The sequence below is a fragment of the Grampus griseus genome (assembly GCF_964374135.1).
Source record: "Grampus griseus genome assembly, chromosome: 6".
NCBI lineage: Eukaryota > Metazoa > Chordata > Mammalia > Artiodactyla > Delphinidae > Grampus > Grampus griseus.
The window spans coordinates 28,376,692-28,404,414 of record NC_139000.1 but is presented as its reverse complement, the minus strand read 5'-3'; the positions used below and the strand labels follow the sequence as shown (position 1 = coordinate 28,404,414).

The following is a 27,723-nucleotide window of genomic DNA, read 5'->3' as shown; positions in this document are numbered from 1 at the left end:
TGAGTTACTGAATTTTTCTCATGTAAGTAAATGATACCACTATTAACCTAGCTGTTCACTCCAGAACCTGGAGTCCTCCTGAATTTTCCCTTTTCTCTCAAACTCTATGGTATCTAGTTCATCAACAAATTCTGTTGACTCTAAAAGTATATCCAGAATACAGCCACTTTTCACACCTCCTTCACTGCTAACCTGGTTGAACCCATCACCTCCCAGGAGGGATACTTAGTAGTGTCCTTAATAGTTACCTTGCTTTCACTTGCTCACTGTGCTCCAACCACAGTTCCTCTAACACCCAAGCATATTCCTCAGAGCTTGCCAAGTATGCTGTCCCCCTAGTATTAGCATGATCACTCCTTTTGTTTCATTTAGGTTTCTGCTCAAAATATCATCACAAAACACCTTCCTTCATCATTCTTAAAACAGTAGTCCCATCATTTCTTGTCCCTTTACCTTGCTTTAGTTATTTGCTTACTATGTCTTCCACCTTAGAAATGTAGGCTCCCTGAGGACCCTATGTCTTTAATGTCTAGAATAATGCCTGGTACATATCTAATAAATATCCAATGAATCATGAATTAAGTGAGCCAAAATTTCTGGTCACTTTCATGTAAATATGACTAGATTTTTTTTTTCTTTTTCTTTTCTTTCAGTGCTGGTATCTTACATAGCATTAGATACTTGGTTACTAGAACTTAAAAGGTGTTAAGTGTTAGTAATGCTGTTCCCATAATTATTTAACACTTAAATTTATGGCCTTTAATAGCTTATATTTTCCTATTCATGCTCTTAATCCTAAAATCTCTACTTTGAAGCTTTGGGTAGGGTGGTTATTATTTCAATTTTATAGGTTTAGAACTTGATTTTTAGTTTTTTCAAGTGGTTTGTTTAAATTTGCAATGATGTTTTAGTTCACTGTCTCCCAGATTTGACTATAACATATGGAATGAAAGTATTATTAGGATAAGAGGTACATTTATCCTAAAAACTGAGAAAGGCTGAATTTCAAAATGGGAATAAAGTATAAAGTTATGATGGTTAAATTACCATGTTCACTTCAAATTGCTGTGAAATTTGATGACATAAAGGTATATGTGTTTAAGAAAATGGATGGTTTTCTAAAATATAATACTTTCCAATCTGAAACTCTTCCTAAAGGATTCTAAAACTTTAGCAGCAAAGGAAAAAGAGGTTAAAAAGATGACAGATGGGCTGAGTGCCCTTCAAGAAGCAAGTAATAAAGATGCTGAAGCTTTGGCTGCTGCACAGCAGCACTTCAATGCTGTTTCCGCTGGCCTGTCCAGTAATGAAGATGGAGCAGAAGCAACTCTTGCTGGTCAAATGATGGCCTGTAAAAATGACATAAGTAAAGTTCAGACAGAAGCCAAACAGGTAAATATAGACAGTAAGCACTACGTGATTGCAGTTTTTTTAAATTTTTTTATTTTCATTTTTTTTTGAGAAGCTCCTTCACATTATGCTTTGGCAGTTGTTATAAAATGTTGAAAATAATCAGATCAATATCAAGGAACTTTTTATTGTTTACTATATTCTGTCACTCTTTAGCACCTAAAACAATGAAATTCAAATATGTTGATTGCTAACTGTTGACAATGTTAGTTTAAGATGTTATAAAACGTTATAAAACGATGTTATTAAGATGTTATAAAACGTTATAAAAGTATAAGATGTTCAAATATGTTGATTGCTAACTGTTGACAATGTTAGTTTAAGATGTTATAAATCTACCTTTATAGATTAATTGAAATTATAAGTGCCATAAATGCTCTGTTCTGCTTTCAGCATTGTATGGAATATTTGAGGTTAGTTTGTTTTCATCTTTTTGCTGTTTTATTGACATAAAATTGAAGTTTTAAGCTTTAACAGGAAAACAAAAATGTCTTCATTTCTATGTCCACCACACTTAGTTCTTTAAAACTTTGTTTCTGAAACTTTGTAGTATCCTCCTTGGAAGTATCTCTACCTCCCATTTACCCCCATTCCAGTCTTTGGTTTCCCTACTCTGATTTCATAATCTTCAATGGCTTTTCGATCTATAAAATGGTTTTCATATTTGTTTAGATAGTTGTGCAGCTTAGAAGTCCTATGAACGCAGGAGTTTTGATGGCAGAAAGAAAAAATGTATATATACACACGCACATTCTTTTATTTGTTTTTTAATGGAGGACTCATCTTTAAAAATATACACAGATGTGTGTGTATTAATCCCATTCAAGGTTTTCTATTATATATTTGCAACTTTTTCATTCGAAGATTATGGTCACAAAAAAGGTGATGGTCAGTTTTTTTTTGTTAACTTATTTTATATTGGGAAAAGTCCACCATTCAGTTTTAAAGGAAGTATACAGTCATTTAGATCTTAGAATACTAGTTCATGGTTTTAAGGAATAGTGCTCAATTATATAAACTAGCATTTAAATATCAGACTTATAGCTTTTAAATTTTTCTGTCAGTTTAGCTTCCTTTTCCTGTATAATTTTATTTCTCATTGTTCAGTACAGTTGTACAGTTAATTATACAACACAAATATACATAAATACAAACATGCATATCTAAGTGGAAAAGGAGGGAAGAAAGTGATAGAAATAGCTTTCTATTTTGTTTTTAATTTAACCAGCTAATGATAGTTATTCTTTGATATAATTTTTGAGCTCATTGATATCAGTTTTATAAATATTAAAAATATGGACTTAAATTGCAAATTATTTAATGATTGGAGCTTTTATTCATTTATATTCTGAGTAGTGTTTTGAGGTGAAAACATTGGGAAATGATCTATTGAGATATTGATCCAAGTGACCAAACAGTTACATTTTTAAGGCTGATGTCTCTTAAAGCAATCTGAATCTGTGGCCATTTTATCACTAGCACTGTTTGCCTCATATAGTCTGTTACATTTTTCTGTTATAGGCTCAGATGAAGTTGAAACATGCCCAACAAGAATTAAAGACTAAACAAACAGAAATTAAGAAGATGGATGGTGGCTATAGGAAGGATCAAGAAGCTTTAGAAGCTGTGAAGAAACTTAGAGAAAAACTTGAAGCCGAAATGAAAAAGCTAAATTATGAAGGTTGGCCTTTAAAGATGTTAAATCATTAGGAAGTAGTGATTATTGATAGAAACTTCCTTAAATAAAGGAAATAGCAAGTAGGAAATATTTTATCCCATTAATATTAGTGGGTATTAGTATAGGAATTATTTATAAATATAGTCACAAAAAATAAGTATAAATCAACCCTTTGAATTTTTGAAAGCTCAATACTGAGAATTTCCTGCTTTAGTCACTCTAAAGTGCCACTTGAAAACTCAAAAATGTTATTTATATATTTCTACATTAGTAGGTATCCAATTCATATGTTGTTTCTTGGCATGAAAATGGTGTTGTGTGTTGGAAATATGTCTACTTGACACTTGATAGAAATTTGAATGTCAAGCATGCTTTTATTTAATACTTACCAGAAGTTTGTATTTTGCTTTTAGAAATGCTTTGGAAATAGAGGTTACTAATATTTTCCTTAAAGCAGTAGAATATTTGAGTTTTTAAAACTTGGTTTCAATTTACTTATGACTTATTGTTCAGAAAACAAGGAGGAATGCCTTCTGGAAAGGCACAGGCAGCTATCTCGTGATATCAGTAGATTGAAAGAAACATATGAAGCTCTCTTGGCCAGATTTCCCAATCTTCGATTTGCCTACAGGTAAGAGAGCTAAACATTGAATTCTAACATCATGGTAATAACCAGGATATATTTTTGTATGAAATTTATTGTAAGCTGCTTTTCCTTAATTGATACATTTTCCTTAAATGTGTTTATTGAATGTTTCAGATTTGTAGGCAGGGGAAATTCTTGTGAAATTTAAGGCTACTAATGCCACTAATCTTAAAACCAAAATGAGGGGAATTTAATCTCAGTTGGAAAGTTCCTTTAAAGTTATTATATCATTAATATCAAATAACTGTAAACATTAACATTTTACAGTTTGTTTTACTCTATGGTTCTTTTTTTATGAATACTTAATATATGTATTACAAAGATTAGAACATCAAAGTTATTTTTGTTACATTGAAAAAATATATACTGAAAGATCTTTCAATTGATTTTAAAACAATAGTCAAGTGTATAGTAGCATACTGTGTAAAGAAACCAATGTACATACCTTAATTAAAAAAGGCTTTATTACTATAAAATACTATCAGCTGATAGTGCAGGGTTGCCATAAACCTTCAATTTGTAAAAAGCAAAACAAAACAAAAAACAGCAGTATTTGTGAAACACAATAAAAGGTATGCCTGTAGCTGGCTAGTCATCTGAGACATTTGAAAATTTTTGTTGCGTTAAAACTATATGATTCTTGTGCTATTACTTTATTGTCAGAAAGAGCTCTTGACTACTAAAGTACAACTTTTTCTATTTTCTTATCTAAGATTAATTTTTGTCCACTTTTCTGTTTTAGGGATCCAGAGAAAAACTGGAATAGAAATTGTGTGAAAGGACTTGTAACTTCACTGTTTAGTGTGAAAGATACTTCTGCAACCACAGCTTTAGAATTGGTGGCTGGGGACCGACTCTACAATGTTGTAGTAGACACAGAGGTAAATTGATTTTCATGAAAGAAAAGCTATAATTGCTGTTTGGCTTGAAAAATCATGTGTTCCTAGTAGAACTGGGTACTTTCTTGATGTTTTAAGCTTCTCCTAAGGCTGGATGCTTATCTTTACAGGGTAAAACTATAGAGTTAATGACTTTTTAATTATGTTATTGATTATATTTGATTAACTGTATTCCGTTCTTTATTATGGCTGAGTAATGCTAACTCAGGAGCCCAGAATGCATATTATCGATCTTAGAATTTTGATCGTTCAGGATAGTAGGCATTCAGCATTTATTTGATTATGGATTCCTAAACTTGCACTCATTCCATTTAAATGTTCTCTGTCATTAATATTTTTTTCATTTCTAATGCACAACGTTTTAGGTTACTGGAAAAAAGCTACTAGAAAAGGGGGAATTGAAGCGCAGATACACTATAATTCCACTCAATAAAATTTCAGCCAGACGTATTGCTCCAGAAACTCTGAGGGTTGCTCAGAATCTTGTAAGTCTTTTTTATATGCTTTATCTGCATCTCACTTTTTTTTTTTTTAATTACAGGACATTAGCTTTGTCCTTTGAAGTAAATTCGGATTTAAATCATATATCAAAGCACAAAATTTTATTGTGATACCATGCTTAAAAAAGTTAAGATACCAAAGAGAATAAGTTGGCTTTTGTGAAATTAGATGGAGAGAGAATAGAAATGTTGGAAGACTAAAATACCCTTTGATATTTTAAAGTTGTAGTATTAAATGTCCTTATTTTATTTTTTAAATTTTTATTTGAGTATAGTTGATTTACAATGTTGTGTTAGTTTTAGGTGTACATCTACGTGATTCAGTTTTATATATATATATATATATATATATATATATATATCCATTATTTTTCAGATTATTTTCCCATATAGGTTATTATGGAATATTGAGTAGAGTTCCCTGTGCTATACAGTAGATCCTTGTTAGTTATCTGTTTTATTTATAGTAGTGTGTATATGTTAATCCCAATCTCCTAATTTATCACTTTCCCTCACGTTTCCCCTTTGGTAACCATAAGTTTGATTTTGAAATCTATGAGTGTTTCTGTTGCTGGTCTCTTAACTTCAAATGCATTTCCCATTTCTTGGCATTTGCACTCTTCTCTTCTCACAGTTGCTGGTTTTGATACTGTATTTGTGTCTGGATGATTTCCAACTTTTACTTTATGTTTATCTTTCTTGGTGAGCTTTCTCATTTGTGATTTTCTTGCTTCTAGTTGTGGACTCCTTTTTGGCTTTTTTTCCTGCCTAGAGAAGTTCCTTTTGAATTTGTTGTAAAGCTGGTTTGGTGCTGTTAAATTCTCTTAGCTTTTGCTTGTCTGTAAAGCTTTTTTTGTTGTTGTTTTTTTTTACATCTTTATTGGAGTATAATTGCTTTACAATGGTGTGTTAGTTTCTGCTTTATAACAAAGAGAATCAGTTATACATATACATATGTTCCCATATCTCTTCCCTCTTACGTCTCCCTCCCTCCCACCCTCCCTATCCCACCCCTCTAGGTGGTCACAAAGCACCGAGCTGATCTCCCTGTGCTATGCGGCTGCTTCCCACTAGCTATCTATTCTACGTTTGGTAGTGTATATATGTCCATGCCACTCTCTCACTTTGTCACAGCTTACCCTTCCCCCTCCCCATATCCTCAAGTCCATTCTCTAGTAGGTCTGTGTCTTTATTCCTGTCTTACCCCTAGGTTCTTCAGGACATTTTTTTTTTCTTAGATTCCATATATATGTGTTAGCATATGGTATTTGTCTTTCTCTTTCTGACTTACTTCACTCTGTATGACAAACTCTAGGTCCATCCACCTCACTACAAATAACTCAATTTTGTTTCTTTTTATGGCTGAGCAATATTCCATTGTATATATGTGCCTCATCTTCTTTATCCATTCATCCGATGATGGACACTTAGTTTGCTTCCATCTCCTGGCTATTGTAAATAGAGCTGCAATGAACATTTTGGTACATGACTCTTTTTGAATTATGGTTTTCTCAGGGTATATGCCCAGTAGTGGGATTCCTGGGTCATATGGTAGTTCTATTTGTAGTTTTTTAAGGACCTCCATACTGTTCTCCATAGTGGCTGTACCAATTCACATTCCCACCAGCAGTGCAAGAGTGTTCCCTTTTCTCCACACCCTCTCCAGCATTTATTGTTTATAGATTTTTTGATGATGGCCATTCTGACTGGTGTGAGATGATATCTCATTATAGTTTTGATTTGCCTTTCTCTAATGATTAATGATGTTGAGCATTCATTCATGTGTTTGTTGGCAATCTGTATATCTTCTTTGGAGAAATGACTATTTAGGTCTTCTGCCCATTTTTGGATTGGGTTGTTTGTTTTTTTGTTATTGAGCTGTATGAGCTGCTTGTAAATTTTGGAGATTAATCCTTTGTCAGTTGCTTCATTTGCAAATATTTTCTCCCATTCTGAGGGTTGTCTTTTGGTCTTGTTTATGGTTTCCTTTTTTTTTTTTTTTGCCGTACGCGGGCCTCTCACTGTTGTGGCCTCTCCCGTTGCAGAGCACAGGCCCCGGGCACGCAGGCTCAGCGGCCATGGCTCATGGGCCCACCAGCTCCGTGGCATGTGGGATCTTCCCGGACTGGGGCACGAACCCGTGTCCCCTGCATCGGCAGGCAGACTCTCAACCACTGTGCCACCAGGGAAGCCCTATGGTTTCCTTTGCTGTGCAAAAGCTTTGAAGTTTCATTAGGTCCCATTTTTTAATTTTTGTTTTTATTTCCATTTCTCTAGGAGGTGGGTCAAAAAGGATCTTGCTGTGATTTATGTCATAGAGTGTTCTACCTATGTTTTCCTCTAAGAGTTTGATAGTTTCTGGCCTTACATTTAGGTCTTTAATCCATTTTGAGCTTATTTTTGTTTATGGTGTTAGGGAGTGTTCTAATCTCATACTTTTACATGTACCTGTCCAGTTTTCCCAGCACCATTTATTGAAGAGGCTTTCCTTTCTCCACTGTACATTCCTGCCTCCTTTATCAAAGATAAGGTCACCATATGTGCATGGGTTTATCTCTGGGCTTTCTATCCTGTTCCATTGATCTATATTTCTGTTTTTGTGCCAGTACCGTACTGTCTTGATTACTGTAGCTTTGTAGTATAGTGTGAAGTCAGGGAGCCTGATTCCTCCAGCTCCTTTTTTCGTTCTCAAGATTGCTTTGGCTATTCGGGGTCTTTTGTATTTCCATACAAATTGTGAAATCTTTTGTTCTAGTTCTGTGAAAATTGCCATTGGTAGTTTGATAGGGATTGCGTTGAATCTGTAGATTGCTTTGGGTAGTAGAGTCATTTTCACAATGTTGATTCTTCCAATCCAAGAACATGGTATATCTCTCCATCTATTTGTATCATCTTTAATTTCTTTCATCAGTGTCTTATAATTTTCTGCCTACAGGTCTTTTGTCTCCTTAGGTAGGTTTACTCCTAGATATTTTATTCTTTTTGTTGCAGTGGTAAATGGGAGTGTTTTCTTAATTTCACTTTTGGATTTTTCATCATTTATGTATAGGAATGCAAGAGATTTCCGTGCATTAATTTTGTATCCTGCTACTTTACCAAATTCATTGATTAGCTCTAGTAGTTTTCTGGTGGCATCTTTAGGATTCTCTATGTATAGTATCACGTCATCTGCAAACAGTGACAGCTTTACTTCTTCTTTTCTGATTTGGATTCCTTTTATTTCCTTTTCTTCTCTGATTGCTGTGGCTAAAACTTCCAAAACTATGTTGAATAAGCGTGGTGAGAGTGGGCAACCTTGTCTTGTTCCTGATCTTATTGGAAATGTTTTCAGTTTTTCACCAGTGAGGATGATGTTGGCTGTGGGTTTGTCATATATGGCCTTTATTATGTTGAGGAAAGTTCCCTGTATGCCTGCGAGGCCACTATCACCCTGATACCAAAACCAGACAAGGATGTCACAAAGAAAACTACAGGCCAATATCACTGATGAACATAGATGCAAAAATCCTCAACAAAATACTAACAAACAGAATCCAACAGCACATTAAAAGGATCATACACCATAATCAAGTAGGTTTTATTCCAGGAATGCAAGGATTCTTCAATATACGCAAATCAATCAACGTGATACACCATATTAACAAATTGAGGGAGAAAAACCATATGATCATCTCAATAGATGCAGAGAAAACTTTGACAAAATTCAACATCCATTTATGATAAAAACCCTGCAGAAAGTCTATAAAGCTTTTGATCTCTGTTGAATCTGAATGAGAGGCCTGCTGGGTAGAGTATTCTTGGTTGTAGGTTTTTCCCTCTCATCACTTTGAATATATCATGCCACTCCCTGTGGCCTGCAGAATTTCTGCAAAAAATCAGCTGATAACCTTATGGGGGTTCCCTTCTATGTTATTTGTTGCTTTTCCCTTTTTACTTTTAATGTTTATCTTTGTATTTAGTTTTTGTCAGTTTGGTTAACATGTGTCTTGGTGTGTTCCTTCTTTGGTTCATCCTGTATTTGATTCTCCTTGCTTCCTGTAGTTGAGTGAGTGTTTCCTTTCTCATTTTAGGGAAGTTTTCGGCTACATCTGTCTAAATGTTTTCTCAGACCCTTTCTCTCTTTTCTCCTTCTGGGACCCCTATAATGTGAATGCTGTTGCATTTAATGTTGTCCCAGAGGTCTCTGAGGCTGTCCTCATTTTTTCTCATTCTTTTTTCTTCATTCGGTGGCAGTGGCCAGTGTTGTGGTGACCAGAGCCTGCACTAGATATTGAGCAGGGCCTCCACTTTCCTCTGTGGTTGTCACTGCCGTCAGGGGCAGGGTCTCCTTCCTAGTTGTTGGAGTAGAAGCCCCCAGATCTGTTTCTGAGCTGTGTTTCTGATCTGCGGTATGAGGTAGGCAGGATTTCCCTCCCACTGGGAGAGAAACCACTGAGTATTCCTCCTCTGGAGTTGTTCACCTGTGATTGTGCTCTATTGTGTCACCTTCCACCCATTGTGCTGGCTCACAAAGTACACTGTTGTTGGCCCTGCTCTCGTCCCCTTAACTGTGGGTATGCTGGCAGTTGGCCCTGGTGTCTCTAAAGCATTGTTTTCACCAGGCCACCAATGCACATCCACTGAAGTCAGGTGCCAGGACTGCAGCAGTCATGCACATGGAGTTGCTGTGGGACCTATGGAGGCAGCTCAGACCCTGGCCTGGTTCAACCCACACAAAGCCCACAGCTGCTAAAGGCAGACCTGTCTCAGCTGCAGGAGCACTCGTTGTCTGTTTGGATAGTCTGTAGGTGGTAAATTTACAAAGCCGGCAGCAGAGGTGTAAATCCATGGTTGACAAAGCTGCGAGGAAAGACGTCAGCTCTTCTTCCTTAGTCACACGGCCCCTGGGGCTCAGACCTACCAGCCTCTGCTCCTGAGGCTGCCCCTGAGCACATGAGCCTGCCCAGGCAGGAGGGGGCCAGAGTGGTGACTGGTGCTTGTGAGGCCACTCAGGCAAGAGGGGGCCAGGGCGGCGGTCAAGATGCTCGGGTCCGCCCAGGTGGGAGGGGGCCAGGGCAGTGGTCAGGATGTGGGGGCTGCCCAAGCGGGAGCCCCTCGTAGTGCCTGCAGCGGGGGGAAAGAGGCTGCAGTGGCGGCTGTGTCCTTCGCACACCGCTCAACAACAGCACTTTGCTTCTGTGGTAGCTGGGGCTTCTTCCACGAACATTCCTGGTTGCTCCTATCCCTTCAGGCTGACTCCATGCAGACAAAAGTGGTCCTCTCCCCAGGTCAGCTCTCCAAACCCCACATTCCAGCGCCTAGCCCCTGTCCGTACCACCACACGTGTCTCAGGCTGGGGCGCGCACGACTGTGGCACGGACCGTCCGTGTAGGTCTCACTCTGTCCTGCATGTCACAGACTGGTTGCTGTACTTCCCTCTGAGCCCTCGAAGCTCCCCTCCTGTCCCATCTGATCTCCCCACTGGTGAGGATATCTCCCCAGGTGTGGGAACCTCTCCTCTCCTTCACCTCCCCTCCAAAGGGGTACATGTCCCATCCCACTTCCTCTTTTCTTTTTTATTTCTTTCATCCTACCTGGTTACATGGGGATCTTTCTTGTCCTTTCAGGTGTCTGAGGTCCTCTGCTAGTATTCAGAAGGTGCTCTGTGAGAATTGTTCCATTTGTAGATGTATTCTTGATATATTTGTGGGGAGGTGTGTTCCACGTCACCCTACTCTGCCATCTTCTAGAATGTCTTTAAACCTAAGTCACATGACTATCAGGTGGCATTAAATGTTAAAAGTTTTGATTTCCAAATTGAATTATAGAGCTTATAGATAAATACAAGAATTCTTCAGGTTTTTTCATGCCAGGCACACTTAAACTGACTACAGTGACAACCGTTATGGAAGGTATCCATCCATCTTGCAGAGATGCTTCTCTATTAGAGCTTTTCTAGATTTCTTACCAACCTATGAACATACAAAGCAGGTAACCAGTATATGCAGTCAGCTGCTGAGATAGATCTAAAGTGGTGTGGTTACTAGTAAACAGATGAGTACAGGGAAATACATTTAAAAGGCTGTTGTGGTTGCATAATATTTGGTAAAAACATGAAGCCAATCATAACATTCAGCAGTGATATCAGTTATTGAGCAGGCATTCCAAGTGCATGAGTTGAAAAGAAAATTCTATGAAACCTGAAAATGCATGTATAATTAAGATACTAAATGAATAGTATATTTCTTGAAATTGAGACGCCTTCAATGAAAATTGTTTACTATCAGAAGAAGAAAGATGAGTACAGAGTAATTGAAAGGTGGTATTTTTGGTTAGTATTTACATCCTTTACTTAGAAAAATCACCTTAGAGTCTAGAAGGTTTTGGAAGTTATTTTAGTCCTATGTCAAGTTCCAGTGTTAGAAGTCAATTGGGGTTTTAAGTAACAACAAAAGCACTTCTAGCCAGATCCCTCAGCCAGACCCATTTAATGGTAACTGCTATGTCAGAGGACACTGCTGAACATATGTTACATAGAGCTGCCTTCATTATGATTTCTGCTACTACTAAGCTCCATAAAGTATGCTAAGTTCTAAAAATGTGGGCAGAGGTAGACATTATAAACAAAGGTTGAAAAGACAGTTGGATCAAAATAAAAGATTGAAGGATTTTAAAAGATTTTTTTTACTCAATTGTTTTTATTTCTGTAACTGGCAGGTGGTTGCCTTAGCATGTTTTATTTGAATGAAAAAGTATTCACTTTGGAACAACCAAGTTAATAATTGAAGCAAAACATTTTATGTAATTGTGTTGATCCAGAAATTGATGTACTTTAATTAAGAAAGGATGTTCAATAGAGGGGTGGGATAGGGAGGGTGGGAGAGAGGGAGACACAAGAGGGAAGAGATATGGGGACATATGTATATGTATAACTGATTCACTTTGTTATAAAGCAGAAACTAACACCATTGTACAGCAATTATACTCCAATAAAGATGTTTAAAAAAAAAGTTTGTTCAAATAATCCACTTTGAATTTAGAAACTTGGTAGTGGCTTCTGCTTGATCGAAACTCTCATAATGACTGGTATTCTAGCTAAATGTTTTACTTAGATTTTTCAGTGTTTAAACTTGGAATTGTTTTTTTCTAAAAGTGTTGTTTTCTATAGCATTTTAGAAAATTCAAAAGGAGTTGTAGTGCTGGATAGGTATTCAGTTTCTGTTGTGGCAGTTCTTACTATTTTATAAAATAATATTTGAAAGGAAAGGAGTAATATGTATCACGACATAACTGTTTTCCCCCAGGTTGGCCCTAATAATGTTCATGTGGCTCTTTCCCTGGTTGAATACAAACCAGAACTTCAGAAAGCAATGGAATTTGTCTTTGGAACAACATTTGTTTGTGACAATATGGATAATGCAAAAAAGGTAGCTTTCGATAAAAGGATAATGACTAGAACCGTAACTCTAGGAGGTGATGTATTTGATCCTCACGGGACGTTGAGTGGAGGTAGGTTTTATATCATTTTGTCCTCACAATTCTGCGTGGTAGATAGGATGGGTTTTTTTTTTTTTTAAACAGGAAATATTGGGCTTGGAATGAGTTAATCCAGTGTTTTATTCCTAATCAAAGGATTGAGTTTTCTTTTGAATACCTGCTTTGTGACAGGTGCTTAATATTAATTGAGAAATTCTACACTGTCATTGTCCTGAAGGAACTCATAGGCCAGTAATCAGTCCTATAGCTTTTCTTATTCATCTTAAGTCTATTCCCATTTATTTTCTCTTGCTTTTTGTCTTATTAAGATATTCTTGTCACTAGGATATGAAGTCTTTTTAGTCAGTACATTTGTAGCTTAACTAACCCACTTCTCCTTTAGGAAACATGTTAACTTCTAATTTGTGTATATGTTACTGCTCCTGTCAAAAGTAAAACAAAAAATTAAATCTGCCTGAATGCCTTAAGTAAGGAATTCTGAGATAATGACCATATATTTCTTGTTCTAATATTTGCAACACTGAGTTTCCAGATCCGTGTCAAGTGACCATGTAATAAATAACAAACACTAAATAGTACTTATTGTGTACTGGGCAGTGTTGTAAGACTGTACTGTCCAAAACAGTAGCTACTAGCCACATGTGGCTCTTTACACCAAAATAAGATAATTAAAATTAAATAAAATTAAAATAATTTCCTTAATTGCACTAGTCATATTTCAAGGGCTCAGTAACCACAAGTGGTTAGTGGGTAATTGGACAGTGCAAATATGGAACATTTCTATCATTCTATAAAGCCCTATTCTAAGGACTTTAAATGATTAGCTTATTTAATCCTTATAGCAACCATAAGGTAGACATTACTATCATCTCCATTATACAGTTGTAGAAACTAAGGTATAGACTGATTAAGTAACTTGCTGGTAAGTGGCAGAGCTCAGAATTTGAACTCAGGTGATCTGATTACAGAGTGTGTGCTTTTAACCAAACCAAGAGACTTGGATGCCTCTTGAGATATCAAGTGTCTTAATTTCTTTCTAGGCCAAGAAAACAGCCAATATAATGAATTCCATGATATAGTATCAAGTTCCCCAGTGTACAAGATGACTAGCATCTGCAATTGGAAGATAGAGACCAAATATTTTTAAATATCTAAAATAGAAGAAACATTTTAGATTTCATTGAATTGGAGGTTCTTACAGTTCCTGCTTAAGAGATGGCAAATATGTAACCCCATATCATATAAACAGAGTGCTCACAATAGCACTGCTAATTGACCTTTGCATCCTCCCATCATACCTAGAGTTTTCTTGCCAACCTGACACCTCAGCCAGTTACTGCCAGACAGTTATAGTGCACGTCAGGTGAAACCAGTTTACGCTGCTACATCGAGTTTAGACCACATTATGATGTGGTAATAAACAGCTCCCAAATCTCAGTAGCTTACAAGTTTATTCCATAATTATGCTACATTAACTGTGGGTCACTTGTCTCTGCTCCATGTTATTCTCATTATGGGACCCAGGCTGATCGAGAAGTAAGTCCCTTTTGTGAACATACTTTTCTCATGGGAAGGGAAGGGGAAAACATGGTAAATTATGTGCTGCCTCTTAAAGCTTCCTTTCAGAAGAGGTACGTTTCCCACTGGTTGGCTAGAGCAAAGCACATGGCTAAGCCTGATGACAGTAGAGAGGGAAATGGACCTGGGAGGGATGGGCCCAGTAGGCAAGGGCAATGATTATTTTGAATAAATAATCCACCACATCTACTTAGAAGTATTTGTTATCAAGTATGTATGCCCTAAGATTCAAATGATGAAGTGAATTCTGTAGCTTCATAAACTTACTAAAGATTGGCTGTTGAATTATTTCAAGTATAATTCTCTCAGAAAAGTTTTTATTGCTTACTAAATACATGGTAACTTGGTGTCAAAGGCCTGTTTCAATTTGCCTCTGTCAGGTGCTCGATCCCAGGCAGCTTCTATTTTAACCAAGTTTCAAGAACTCAAAGATGTTCAAGATGAGCTGAGAATCAAGGAGAATGAGCTACAGGCTCTAGAAGAGGAATTAGCAGGCCTTAAAAACACTGCTGAAAAGTAAGACTTCGGTTGGATTAAGCTGTATTTAAAAATTTTCTTGGTCAAAGATTTGGATGGTAGAAGATGAAAGAAAATTTTATTTAAAGAAATACTTCTGGGCTTCCCTGGTGGCACAGTGGTTGAGAGTCCGCCTGCCGATGCAGGGGACACGGGTTCGTGCCCCGGTCCACGAAGATCCCACATGCCGCAGAGCGGCTGGGCCCGTGAGCCATGGCCACTGAGCCTGCGCGTCTAGAGCCTGTGCTCCGCAACGGGAGAGGCCACAACAGTGAGAGGCCCGCGTACCGCAAAAACAAAAACAAAACAAAACAAAAAAGAAATACTTCTGACTTTTTTAATAATAACCTTGGTATTATTGAATAAGTTGTGAGTTGATAACATCAGTTTTTTTTAATATAAATAGTGTCTTTGTTTAATATAAATAGTGTCTTTGTCAGCCAAATATTCCCCTTTTTCTACTGAGATACACTCTGTTAACATTCTGCTGGGATTAGTGAGGAAATCCATAGATACTCTAGAGGTTGATGCCAGAGGATACTTGAGTCCTTGGTTTGAAATGATGTAATATAGCATCGATTGGGTGTCTGCACTAAGTTTTGCAGCATTATGGCTGTCCTGTAGATGTTGAAGATCGCTAAGTTTCCTATGGAGAAGTTAAACAAGTTCATGTCAAAAGTCACTGCTAGAATTAAAGTGTTTACTTACAGTGTATTTTCTGTGTGGGTGTGGATATAGGTATGTATGCGTACTTGTGTATGTTCTGCTTGTGTATGATAGTTCTGCTTGTGTATGATACATATTTTGTGTATGACACAATATGTGTATGCCATTTTTTTTTCAAAATTGGTACTATGCTATTTAATGTAACCTTTTTTTGTCACTTAACGTTATTTACTGTTGTGTGCCTCATGCCAAGTACTCTTCGAGGAGCTGGGAATATAGCAGGGAGTCAAACAGATAAACCTCTTCATCTTGTTTTGATATGTGTAGCTGGGCAACAGACGATATAAAAAGGTAAACTGGTAAAATGTATGTTAGATAATGCTAAGTTCTAAGAAGAAAAAAGTAAAATAGTAAAGGAGTTATGAACTATCCAGGGCAAAGAAAGAGGTGTTGAAATTTTATATGGGGTGGGCAGGGAAAGCCTTACTGAGAAGACTGTTGAATAAATACCGGAATGATGTGAGTGAACTCGCCATGTGGTTATCCAGGAGAACAGTCCTTACTTGCTGTAAAAGCTTCAGGAGTATAAATGCCACAAACTTACTAAGTACAGTATTTGAGAGCTTAATTGTAATTTTTTTCTAGTCACTCTGAAGATGGCAAATGGGAACTGAGATAAAATTAAAATCAGGGCTTCCCTGGTAGTGCAGTGGTTGAGAGTCCGCCTGCCGATGCAGGGGACGCGGGTTCGTGCCCCTGTCTGGGAAGATCCCATATGCCGCAGAGCGGCTGGGCCCGTGAGCCATGGCCTCTGAGCCTGCACGTCCGGAGCCTGTGCTCCGCAACAGGAGAGGCCACAACAGTGAGAGGCCCATGTACCGCACAAAAAAAAAAATCAAACATTTTATTTAGAATTCACAATACTGAATAAAGCTTTAAAAGAGAGAGAGAGAGAGATAAAAACCTTGAAATGAGAGACTTTCCTGGTTCGAGCCCTGGTCTGGGAAGATCCCGCATGCCACAGAGCAACTAAGCCAGTGCGCCACAACTACGAGCCTGTGCTTTAGAGCCCCGGAGCCACAACTACTGAAGCCTATGCACCTAGAGCCCGTGCTCCGTAACAAGAGAAGCCACCGCAATGAGAAGCCCATGCACTGCAATGAGGAGTAGCCCCCGCTTGTCTCAACTAGAGAAAACCCATGTGCAGCAATGAAGACCCAACGCAGCCAAAAATAAATAAATTTTAAAAAACTTGAAGTGATTTTTTTTGGGGGGTTAACTTTTGGCATTCATCTTCTGAAATCATCAAAATTTAGAATGGTACCAAGACTTCTTTGGGACACAGTATTATATGGAAAAGATTGCTACAGTAAGTCAAAGTGGCCATTTGAAGATGTAAATTGTATCAAAATGCCCACTTTCAAACACTATATACATGTAAAGCTTGCCTTTTACCTTCATTAACATACATTAACCATAAAGTGAATGAACTTTTTCTGTGAGAAAGATACAAGAAGATTTCTCTGATATATGGAAGCTCTGTCAAGGCAGAGTTTGTGGTCACATTTGGCTTGGAACTGTTAACTTTGTTGAGCAATACTGGATCATTATTCTGCAGAGATGTCTTGTAGACTAATTGTGGCCCAGAGGTTAAGGAAGAGAAATAGATTTTGAAAAATGAGAGTGGAAGGGTCAACTAAAGCCATTCTTTCATATATCTTATCAGGAAAATAGCTTATATCTTTTTGTACATTTCTACACTTTACATTTTTAAATGAGTTGGAAAATGACTCAAGTTAAAATTATGCTGTCAAGCAGTCTCAGACAAGAATACTCAAGGGAGTATTTATGTTTTATAAGTTGCTTCCTTACTTTTTCCTCAAACCTCATGAATTTCTAGTGACAAGCAACCTTTGAATTTACTGTAATTTAAAATTTCACTGCAGCTGAATTAGCGAAATACCTTCCAAAGAAATAACTTGAAGCATCCAGAACTGGGGGAGAATTATAGGGTTTGCAAAAAAAGTGCTTTGCAAATGTTTAAGTTCAGTACTGTGCCATTTTAAACTACCAGTCTCCTTACAAAATGTAGGGAACATTATTTTTTTAACATTTGAAACTAGGGATTAATAGATTACAAAAGTTTTGAAATTTTATATAATTGTTATGTATTCTATTTTTGTGATGGGGAGCTGTTATGGAGTTTTTCTTTTTGATAAGGATCAGTGGGAGGAGTTATTTTTAAGGAAACCTATTCAAAGATTATTGGTATTTTCTAAAATTAAGAATATTTCTCTGGATAGTTACTATTGGTCTTGGTCATTTAGGGTTGTTTACCTTCAGTAACCAAGTCAAACTTGAGTTTAATTGATGCCTCAGAAATGCGGAAGTTATCAAAACGAGTCTTGTAACCAGTGGCATCTTATATTATGTTGTATGAGTTTGTTTTGGGTAAGAGCCTGTTATTTAAAAGCATGTCTCTAACATCAGAAAAACTGTTGTCATTTATTATAAACTTCTCTTTCTTAAGGTATCGCCAACTAAAACAGCAGTGGGAGATGAAAACTGAGGAGGCAGATTTATTACAAACCAAGCTTCAGCAAAGCTCATATCACAAGCAACAGGAAGAATTAGACGCTCTTAAAAAAATCATTGGTAAGACAAAAACATTCGGTGCTAATCTGTTTCTACTGATAACCTTACTTTAGGTATTTAGCAGCTTTTGTGTTTATTATATATTTATCTGCATTAATTACTTTAAATATTTTAATTTAAAAACATTTTTCAATTTAAATACTTTAATAATTTTCTATTAATTTGCCCTTTTTTTTTTTTTTTTTTTTTTTTTTTTGCGGTACGCGGGCCTCTCACTGTTGTGGCCTCTCCCGTTGCGGAGCACAGGCTCCGGACGCACAGGCTCAGCGGCCATGGCTCACGGGCCAAGCCGCTCCGCGGCATGTGGGATCTTCCCAGACCTGGGCACAAACCCGTGTCCCCTGCATCGGCAGGTGGACTCTCAACCACTGCGCCACCAGGGAAGCCCTTCTTGTCTTTTTGATAATAGCCATTCTAATGGTCAAAGTGATTTCTCATTGTGGTTTTGATTAGCATTTCCCTGGTGATTAGTGTTGAACATCTTTTCATGTACCTGTTGACCGTCTGTATGTCTTCTGTGGAAAATGTGTATTCAGGTCCTCTGCCTATTTTTGGATTTGGTTGTTTTTTTCTATTGAGTTGTATGAGTTAATATATTTTAGATATTAACCCGTTATCAGATATATAATTTACAAATATTTTCTCCTATTCGGTAGTTTGCCTTTTAATTTTGTTGATGGTTTCCTTTGCTGTGCAGAGGCTTTTTAGTTTGATATGTAGTCCCACTTGTTCATTTTTGCTTTTGGTGTCAAATCCAAAAAAATCATCAAAACCTATGTCAAGGAGCTTACCACCTATGTTTTCTTCTAGGATTTTCATGGTTTCAGGTCTTATGTTCAAGTCTTTAATCCATTTTGAGTTAATTTTTATGTATGGTCTTAGTGGTCCAGTTTCATTCTTTTGCAAGTCCAGTTTCCTTCCACCATTTATAAAAGAGACTGTCTTTTCCCCATTGTATATTCTTGACTCCTCTGTCATAAATTAATCGACCATGTATGTGTTGGTTTATTTTTGGGTTCTCTATTCAGTAGTTCCATTGATCTGTCTGTTTTTAATATCAATACTATACTGTTTTGATTACTCTAGCTTTGTAATAAAGTTTGAAAACAGGGAGTATGATTCCTCCAGCTTTGTTCTTCTTTTTCAAGATTGCTTTGGCTGTTTAGGGTCTTTTGTGGTTCCATACAAATTTTAGGATTGTTTATTCTATTTCTGTGGAAAATGCCAATGAAATTTTGACAGGAATTGACTTGAATCTGTAGATTGCTTTGGGTAGTATGGACATTTTAACAATATTCTTCTAATCCGTGAGCACAGAATATCTTTCCATTTATTTCTGTCTTCAACTTCTTTCATCAGTGTTTCCTAGTTTTCAGTGTACATGTCCTTCACCTCCTTAGTTAAATTTATTTTTAGGTATTTTCTGTTTGATGCAGTTGTAAATGGGATTGTATAGAAACACAACAGATTTTTTATACTACAACTTTGCTGAATTTGCTTATTATTTCTAACAGTTTTTTGATGGAGTCTTTAGGGTTTTCTATTTATAATACGTCATCTGCAAATAGTGACAGTTTTACTTCTTCCTTTCCAGTTTAGATGCATTTTTTTTCTTTCCCAATTGCTATAGGACTTCCAACACTATGTCAAATGAAAGTGGAGAGTAGGCAAGGATCCTTATCTTCTTCCTGATCTTAGAGGAAAAGCCTTCAGCTTTTTACCATTGAGTGTGATGTTAGCTGTGAGCTTGTCATGTATAGCCTTTATCATGTTAAGGTATGTTCTCTCTGTGCTCACTTTATTGTGAGTTTTTATCATAAATAGATGTTGAATTTTCTCAGATGCTTTTTCTACTCTTCAGATGACCATGACTTTATCCTTCATTTGTTAATATTATGTATCACATTGACTGATTTGCAGATGTTGAACCATACTTGTATCCCTGGAATAAATCCTACTTGGTCATGGTGTATGATCCTTTTAATGTATTGTTGAATTCAGTTTGCTAAGGTTGTTGAGAATTTTTGCATTTGTGTTCATCAGGAATAATAGCCTGTAATTTTCTTTTCTTGTGGCGTCCTTGTCTGTTGTGGTTTTTTTTTCTGTGGTATGCGGGCCTCTCACTGTTGCAGCCTCTCCCATTGCGGAGCACAGGCTCCGGACCCACAGGCTCAGTGGCCATGGCTCACGGGCCCAGCCGCTCTGCAGCATGTGGGATCTTCCCGGACCGGGGCACAAACCCGTGTCCCCTGCATCAGCAGGCGGACTCCCAACCACTGCACCACCAGGGAAGCCCCCTTGTCTGGTTTTGATATCAGGATGATGTTGGCCTCACAAAATGAGTTTGGAACAATTTCTTCCTTGTCTACTTTTTGGAAGAATTTGAGAAGGAAGGATTGGTATTAATTCTTCTTTGAATGTTTCTTAGAATTCACCAGTAAAGCCGTCTAGTCCTGGACTTTTGTTTGTTGGGAGGTTTTTGATTACTTACTAAATCTCCTAATAATCTCTTTTCAGATTTTGTTTCATCATGATTCAATATTGATAGGTTGTATTTTCTAGTAATTTATTTTTTCTAGGTTGTCTGGTTTGTTGGTGTAAAATTGTTAATAGTAACCTTTTATGATTCTTTATATTTCTGTGGTATCAGTTGTAACATCTCATCTTTTATTTCTGACTTTGAGTCTCTTTTTTTCCTTAGGGCTAGCTAAAAGTGTGGCAGTTTTAAAGAACCAGCTCTTAGTTTCATTAATTTTTTTTTCTATTTCTTTTTAGTCTCAATTTCATTTATTTCCACACTGATCTTTGTTATTTTCTTCCTTCTACTAACTTTAGGCTTTGTTTGTTCTTCTTTTTGATGCAGTTGTAAATGGGATTATTTAGTATATAGAAATACAACAGATTTTTGGTATAAAGCTGTTTGAGATTTTTCTTGTTTCTTGAGGTAGGCATTTATTGCTATGAACTTTGCTATGAACTTCACTCATAGCTAGAACTGATTTTGCTACATATGATGTAAGTTTTGGTATGTTGTATTTCCATTTTCATTTGTGACAAAGTATTTTTTTATTTCTCTTTTGATTTCTTGGAATGACATTTCTACAATGAAAAGTAGTATAGGAAATTGTCTAATCATGGCTTTTAGGGTTATATTTGTACCTAGGTCCTAACGCTTAACAGTATATGTCAGTTTTGACCATCACATGCTCATTCTATCTTACTTTTTTATTTTTAAATTTATAAATTTAGAGGTAATATGTTTCCTATGCTTCATCCTAGACATGTTCTCACAGTGCTTCTCTACTTTAATAAAAGATTCCTTGAATAAAAATAAAGGAGCAAGGAACACTAAGTAAGCTTGCTTATAAGTAAATTGTAAGCTTTCTTATAACTAAAATAAAAAGAAAACACCATAGTTACACACTCAGTTCTGATGTTAGGAAGTATACAGTCATATAAAAGGAAGATGGTCTAAAAGATGGTCTGTGATATATATATATTTTTTTAGATGTTGGGGGTAGGAGTTTATTAATTTTTTTTAATTTATTTTTGCTGTGTTGGGTCTTCATTTCTGTTCAAGGGCTTTCTCTACTTGTGGCAAGCTGGGGCCACTCTTCATCACGGTGCGCAGGCCTCTCACTATCGCGGCCTCTCTTGTTGTGGAGCACAGGCTCCAGACGCGCAGGCTCAATAGTTGTGTCTCACAGGCCCAGTTGCTCCACGGCATGTGGGATCTTCCCAGACCAGGCCTCGAACCCGTGTCCCCTGCATTAGCAGGCAGATTCCCAACCACTGCGCCACCAGGGAAGCCCAAAAAAGATGGTCTGTGATCTTTTTATAAGTTAAGTTGTTGTAGGTAAAGTTTATGTTACTCAATTTCATGTGATTGGAAATAATTTCTTTACAGATCATTAGATAATTCAAGTATGGCTCTTAGGCATGATTTGTGTTTCAATATACCATTTCTAGAATAAGGTTAGAACAGTTGATTTTTTTAAAACTCTTGGCTCCAACTTTCCATACCTTTTCTTCTATTAAAAGTTGAATTTGTAAGCCATTAATATCTATACCTGTTAATAGTTGTTGGAAGACCTCACATAGGCATATTTACCTGCTTTATGATGCAGAGGAAAGTGAGGAGACCTTAAAAAACACCAAAGAAATTCAAAAAAAAGCAGAAGAAAAATACGAAGTATTGGAGAATAAAATGAAAAACGCAGAAGCTGAGAGAGAGAGAGAACTGAAGGATGCACAGAAAAAACTAGATTGTGCCAAAACTAAAGCAGATGCTTCTACCAAGAAAATGAAAGAAAAACAACAGGTAATAACTTTGTTTTGAAATGGAACTAATCTTTGAACATCAGAATAGAACTGAAGGTGGTAGAGCACCATTGGTTGGCCTTGGCCTTATTCATCAGTATTTATCACAAAATCCAAAAGTGAGATGTACTTCTTTAGGAGACACATTGCACATCTTATGAGTCAAATTAAAATATGCTTTACTCTGAAACCCTGGAATTAAGTGTTATGTAATTTTGAGTAGGGGTTGCATTGGCTTGCTAATTTTGGAGAAAGAGCAAAGTTGCCTTTTGGTAAATGTTTCTTTCAAGAGTGGACCAAAGCTCATATCATGTACGCAGAGCTGTGTCGTATCAGAGATTCACTGTTGACATTTCTGTTTGATCATTTTCGTGAACATACATAAACTGTGAAAGAATGATGTAAGACCAGGCATGTTATATTTACAAAGTGCTATTCGATCATAGACTGGTGATATCTGATTATATCTTTTGGATAGTGCCAAGGCTGGAATTTGACCTGCGTTTTTCTGTCTGCAGAGGCTGTGCTCAATCACTATTCTGTACAATTTCACTTAAGTCTAACTTTTGTTCATAGTTTTTTTTTGTTTGTTTTTTTTAACCCACCTTATGATTCTTTCATAGCTTGCACAGTATTTTCTAAAGAACTAAAGGCTATAATGGGAAAGAAGAAAATTAAGAAACTAATTTTTTTGTCACTGAATAATTGTTTAAAAAGGCTTTACCTCTGTTAATTTATCTGCTGTGTAGAACTGTATATCGTTTATCCCTATAGGAATAAAAGGATAAAGGATATAGTTTATACAAAGTTCTTTGAACCCTTAAAAATTGTATGTACATTTGTCTTTTTTTTTTTAATATAGAAAAATAAATTTCCTTTCCCCTTTCTTCTTTAGAAGTAGCTTACATGTTTTGGTAGTTGAGTAACTAAGCTATGGGTCTTACTTGCTTGAGAATCTTACTAATTTTGTTGACATGCATGTATTTATTTTTCAGTAGTTAATAACCTGTTGAATGCCCAGATGCTGTGTTTCTTATAGGAAGTTGAAGCTATCACCCTGGAGCTAGAAGAGCTCAAGAGAGAGCATGCATCCAATGAACAACAGCTTGAAGCTGTAAATGAAGCTATCAAATCCTATGAAGGTCAGATTGCAGTAATGGCAGCTGAGGTGGCTAAAAATAAGGTAAGATTTACTAACCATATTAGAGAAATTACAAATGTTAATCTAATTCTGAAATGGTGGCTTGAAGATGTTTGACTTTAGAGGTCTTTAGAGACTTTATGGTCTCTTCACTCCTGTCTTGATGAGTTAAAATTATGAGTACCAATCCAGAAAGAGACCTGAAATAATATTACTAACTGTTTTGGTCCAGGTCTATTCAGAAGACAAAAACTACACAGTAATTTCACCAGGCAAAGTTTAAATAAAAATTATTAACTATAACAGGAGTTTGTAATGATGCAGCATTGATTGCTAAGAGATAAAGAAAACTCTAAAGACTATACGAACAGCAGATACAGGGAACAGCGTTACCTATAAGGCTGAGGCAGTGCACCCTTGGAAGAAACAAATCTGGAAAGGAGCCCCATTTTACCTGCAGGGCTGAGAACCACATCTACTTGTAGAAGATAACTGTGGCCCACTGGTGGTGGAGTTTGGTGGAGTACTAGGGGAAATCATGCATAGGAAAGTGCTACACAGGGGCACTTGCTGGGAAATAGCTTTCCAGGGTGCCATGGAGAGGTGCCCAGCCTGTGGACTTGCTGGGATGCCAGGGGAAGCCATGAAAGCTGCTAGCCCCTGCACCTGACAAGCTTGCCTTTGAGAAAAGCACATTGGACCAAAGAAGTAAAGCCCCTTCCTTCTACAGTGACCCTATAGCATCCTTTACTGATGAGGCTTCATACTGTTGCACCTGGCAAGGGAGAAATGTCCCCATCTCAGAAGCAGGAAGTAAAGGGTGGATTTGGGACTGAGGGGCTTTCAAATGTTATGAAGACATTTCTATTATCTACAAATATTAGAAATGGTCCCTCATGAATACTGGATACCCTCTTAACCCTGTTTTTAAATTCTGAACTTGAATTCTGTTTTATTTCGTATTATTTCTACTCCTACTTTTTAAAACTGAGATATAATTAGCATAACATTTATATTAGTTTCCTGTGTACAACGTAATGATTCAATTTGCATACATTGTGAAACTATCACCACAATAAGTCTAGTAACCATACATAATTACAGAATTTTTTTTCTTGTGATGAGAACTTCAAGATGTACTCTTAGCAACTTTCAGATATACAGTAGTGTTATTAAATATTGTCACTATGCTTTACAAAGTGTACCCACTTTTGTTTTTTCAATATAACTTTCATTTTTAAGTTTTCTGCTGTGTGGCTATATAGATACTCTTTTTGTAAGTAATATATCATTGATCTTCATGTTAACTAAAATATAACAGCTTTTAACAAGGGAGTTCCATCCATTTTACGTACATTATAGTAAAGTGTGCTTTTGCCTTTTGTCATCAGCTTTTACATTTTCTGTTGTTTTTCCCTTGAGATGATTGTTTTAATTGTTGTAGCATGCAGTGTTTTAGAAAGTAGTTCCTTCCTCTTCATTCTGTTTGTGGTTAAATTCAAGTTGTTTTTTTTTTAACACATTATTTATCAAACCAATAGCAGAATAACAATTCTTTATTCTTTTTGAAGATAAGGGATGGAAATGCTTTTCAGCTTTGTGTTTCTGATTACATTTTCTACAGTTTCTTTTCTGCCTTCTGACTTGTCTTTTAATCTCATTTTTCATCTCATTCCTCCATATTTTCTACCATCTTTCATGGACATCATGTGGAATTTTAAAAAATTAGATGTCATGTTTCTAAAGAGAAATGTGGAAGTAAAATAAGCCACTTCTTCCTTAATCTAAATATAAAGATAAAATCAAAACGTACATATTTCTATAAAGAGGGCATCCATTTCTCTTTATGGAAAACTATAAAGTGGATCACTTAGTTTGTAAAGGTTGTTTTTTCAGGCTTTACATTCTAAATTGTTTCCATTTGCTGATAATAGTAACTAAGGACACTCTCAGGGAGCTAAGAAGAGAAATTGCCTACTAACTAATTAGGTTCAAACAAAAGTAAAATTTTATTTTTGCTCAATCTTAAGTGATAGATTTCCTTGTTTTTTTCTTACCATTGTAAAGATTGAAACAGTCATACCTGCGATGCAATCTTCAACCTCTAGGCATGAGGAAATCTTCATAAACACGATTTTGTCATGGGTTTTTGTTATGGGTTTTTTAGCTGAATGCTGTGATTTATCTTCCTCCTGCAAAGGACCTTAAGTGAGACAAATTAAACATTATAAAACATTATAAGGAAATTAAAGCATTTATGGCACATTCATAACCTAACCATAATGTCAAGTATTGTTTACTGCTCAAAATGATCTTGTTTTCTAATGAGCATGCCTAAAAAATTCCTAAATTTTTACTGGTGCTTTTCATCACTTACAGAGATCTATTCTTCCTCAGTCTTTTAGCAGGTTGTTCTACTTATCTGTTTTCCCTCTACCTAAATCTGAGTTGAGCTAGGTTTTGTTTTCAGACATTTGTGTAAGTCTGTGACCATATCTTTTTACCAGAAGGACTTTTAAGATCTAGCAAAGAGGTTTGAGAGGGAGGAGGTGAGAGTTGATAGACTAAATCCCAGCTGTAATTATCACTTTGGAGGTTGAATAACTTCAATCTCGGGAGGTAGGGGATAGTAAAAGTCAAAGCAAGAAGTTTTTCTTTGTGCCACAGATCCATTTCTTCAAAAAAGTTTCTCTTCCTCTTCCATATCTCCGTTTTGATCCCTCTGCTAGAACCAAACACTGACTTTCTACTGCCACTGGTAAAGTCCCTATGGCTTACCTCTATAGAAGGGAAAGGAACAAATGCCAGCTTACCTGCTTCCACCCCTGTTCTTTGCCCCTCCTAATCAATGTCATTTGGGAGTCTGTCATATTATCTTGTAAACTCCCCAAAATGCCACTTTTTTGAGAGACCTCACAGGTCAGATTCCAGTAGTCCCTCCTCCCCAAGGTGATCCCAGTTACACTGTATCTTGCAGAAACATTGTTGCTTTCAGCATGAACAGTACATCCCATCCTTTTTTTTTTTTCTAGTGGTAATACAAGTTTTCACTTATCTGTAAATTCATTAGTCATTTTAATGGGGATATAAAATGTAGAGGGTTAGATGACTACCTGTCTGTAATCACATTGCCATCTTGCCCAGAAGTCTGTTAGATGATCTTTCAGTAAACTAAAAATGTCTCCATCTTACCTTGCTATATGTTGTCTTCTAATGATCTGTTTCAGGAGTTAGTAAATAAAGCTCAAGAAGAGGTGACCAAGCAAAAAGAAGTGATAACAGCCCAAGACAGCATAGTTAAAGCTAAATATGCAGAAGTAGCAAAACATAAGGAGCAAAACAATGAATCTCAGCTTAAAATTAAGGAACTGGACCACAACATCAGCAAACATAAACGGGAAGCTGAAGATGCTGCTGCAAAGGCACGTTTGTGTTGTTCGTTTTTACCCTTGATCAAATTTTTGCCTCTGTGTTGAAATATTCTGGTAAACTGCTCAATGAAGACCTTACTATAAATGGCAGAACTACTGTGTAACATAACTTTGAGGCTTACAACTATGTTAACTGCTCCTCAGCAATCACCAAGAGGCAAAAATGTTTTATTTTTAAATTTAATTTCAGGAGTTTATTCCATCTCCAAGATGTTTTTAACCAAATATTGAGTGGTCTCCTATGGAAATGACTGGTTTTTATCCCCAGTTGCTCATAGAACTAGTTATTAATGTGTTAGTAGTAATAATATGTATTCTTTACCTTATTGCAAATTGAATTTAGGGAGCTCACAGAGAAATATATACAGGCAACTTCTAAAATAACGTCTTAAATGGTTTCTGGATGTCCTTATGAGGATCGTTATAGTCAGTTTTAGCAGCTGAATTTGAAATCTGATGTTTTGCCAAGCAGTTATCTTTTTGAAGTTATCCCACAGTTTTTTGGTTACTCTTGAAGTTTCTTTCTTTCATGTGTCACAGTGCCTTAAGTACTTTTGAGAAAATACATGGTTTTGTAGAAATTCGTTGTTTAGTTAAGAGATTGCATTTATGTGGTCTTAGTAATTCACTCAGCATGTTTTCTTACTGGTGTGTAACAGTTTGGTGCCTTTTAAATCTTTTTAACATCATAAAAATACAAGAGATTTAACATACAAAACAGTTTTCCACCCTTTCTGAAAGAGCCATGAGTATCTGTTCAGGTTCATTACTTGGTTTAAAAAACATTTTTTTATGGCCACATCATAA

General features: G+C 36.5%; 1 protein-coding gene across 1 annotated transcript in view; it reads left to right on the top strand.

Moving 5' to 3' along the window:
* SMC2 (structural maintenance of chromosomes 2) overlaps window positions 1-27,723 on the top strand; it is a gene marked incomplete at its 5' end in the record, with an annotated part of 50,364 nt that overhangs the window by 10,636 nt on the left and 12,005 nt on the right. Inside the window, 11 exons of the mRNA XM_082656755.1 lie at window positions 1,159-1,392; window positions 2,932-3,091; window positions 3,602-3,719; window positions 4,477-4,615; window positions 4,999-5,118; window positions 12,417-12,621; window positions 14,568-14,703; window positions 17,900-18,024; window positions 22,152-22,345; window positions 23,384-23,527; window positions 26,713-26,907. Of these exons, the coding sequence (XP_082512881.1) occupies window positions 1,159-1,392; window positions 2,932-3,091; window positions 3,602-3,719; window positions 4,477-4,615; window positions 4,999-5,118; window positions 12,417-12,621; window positions 14,568-14,703; window positions 17,900-18,024; window positions 22,152-22,345; window positions 23,384-23,527; window positions 26,713-26,907 (1,770 nt within the window). The remainder of the gene's footprint in view (window positions 1-1,158; window positions 1,393-2,931; window positions 3,092-3,601; window positions 3,720-4,476; window positions 4,616-4,998; window positions 5,119-12,416; window positions 12,622-14,567; window positions 14,704-17,899; window positions 18,025-22,151; window positions 22,346-23,383; window positions 23,528-26,712; window positions 26,908-27,723) is intronic.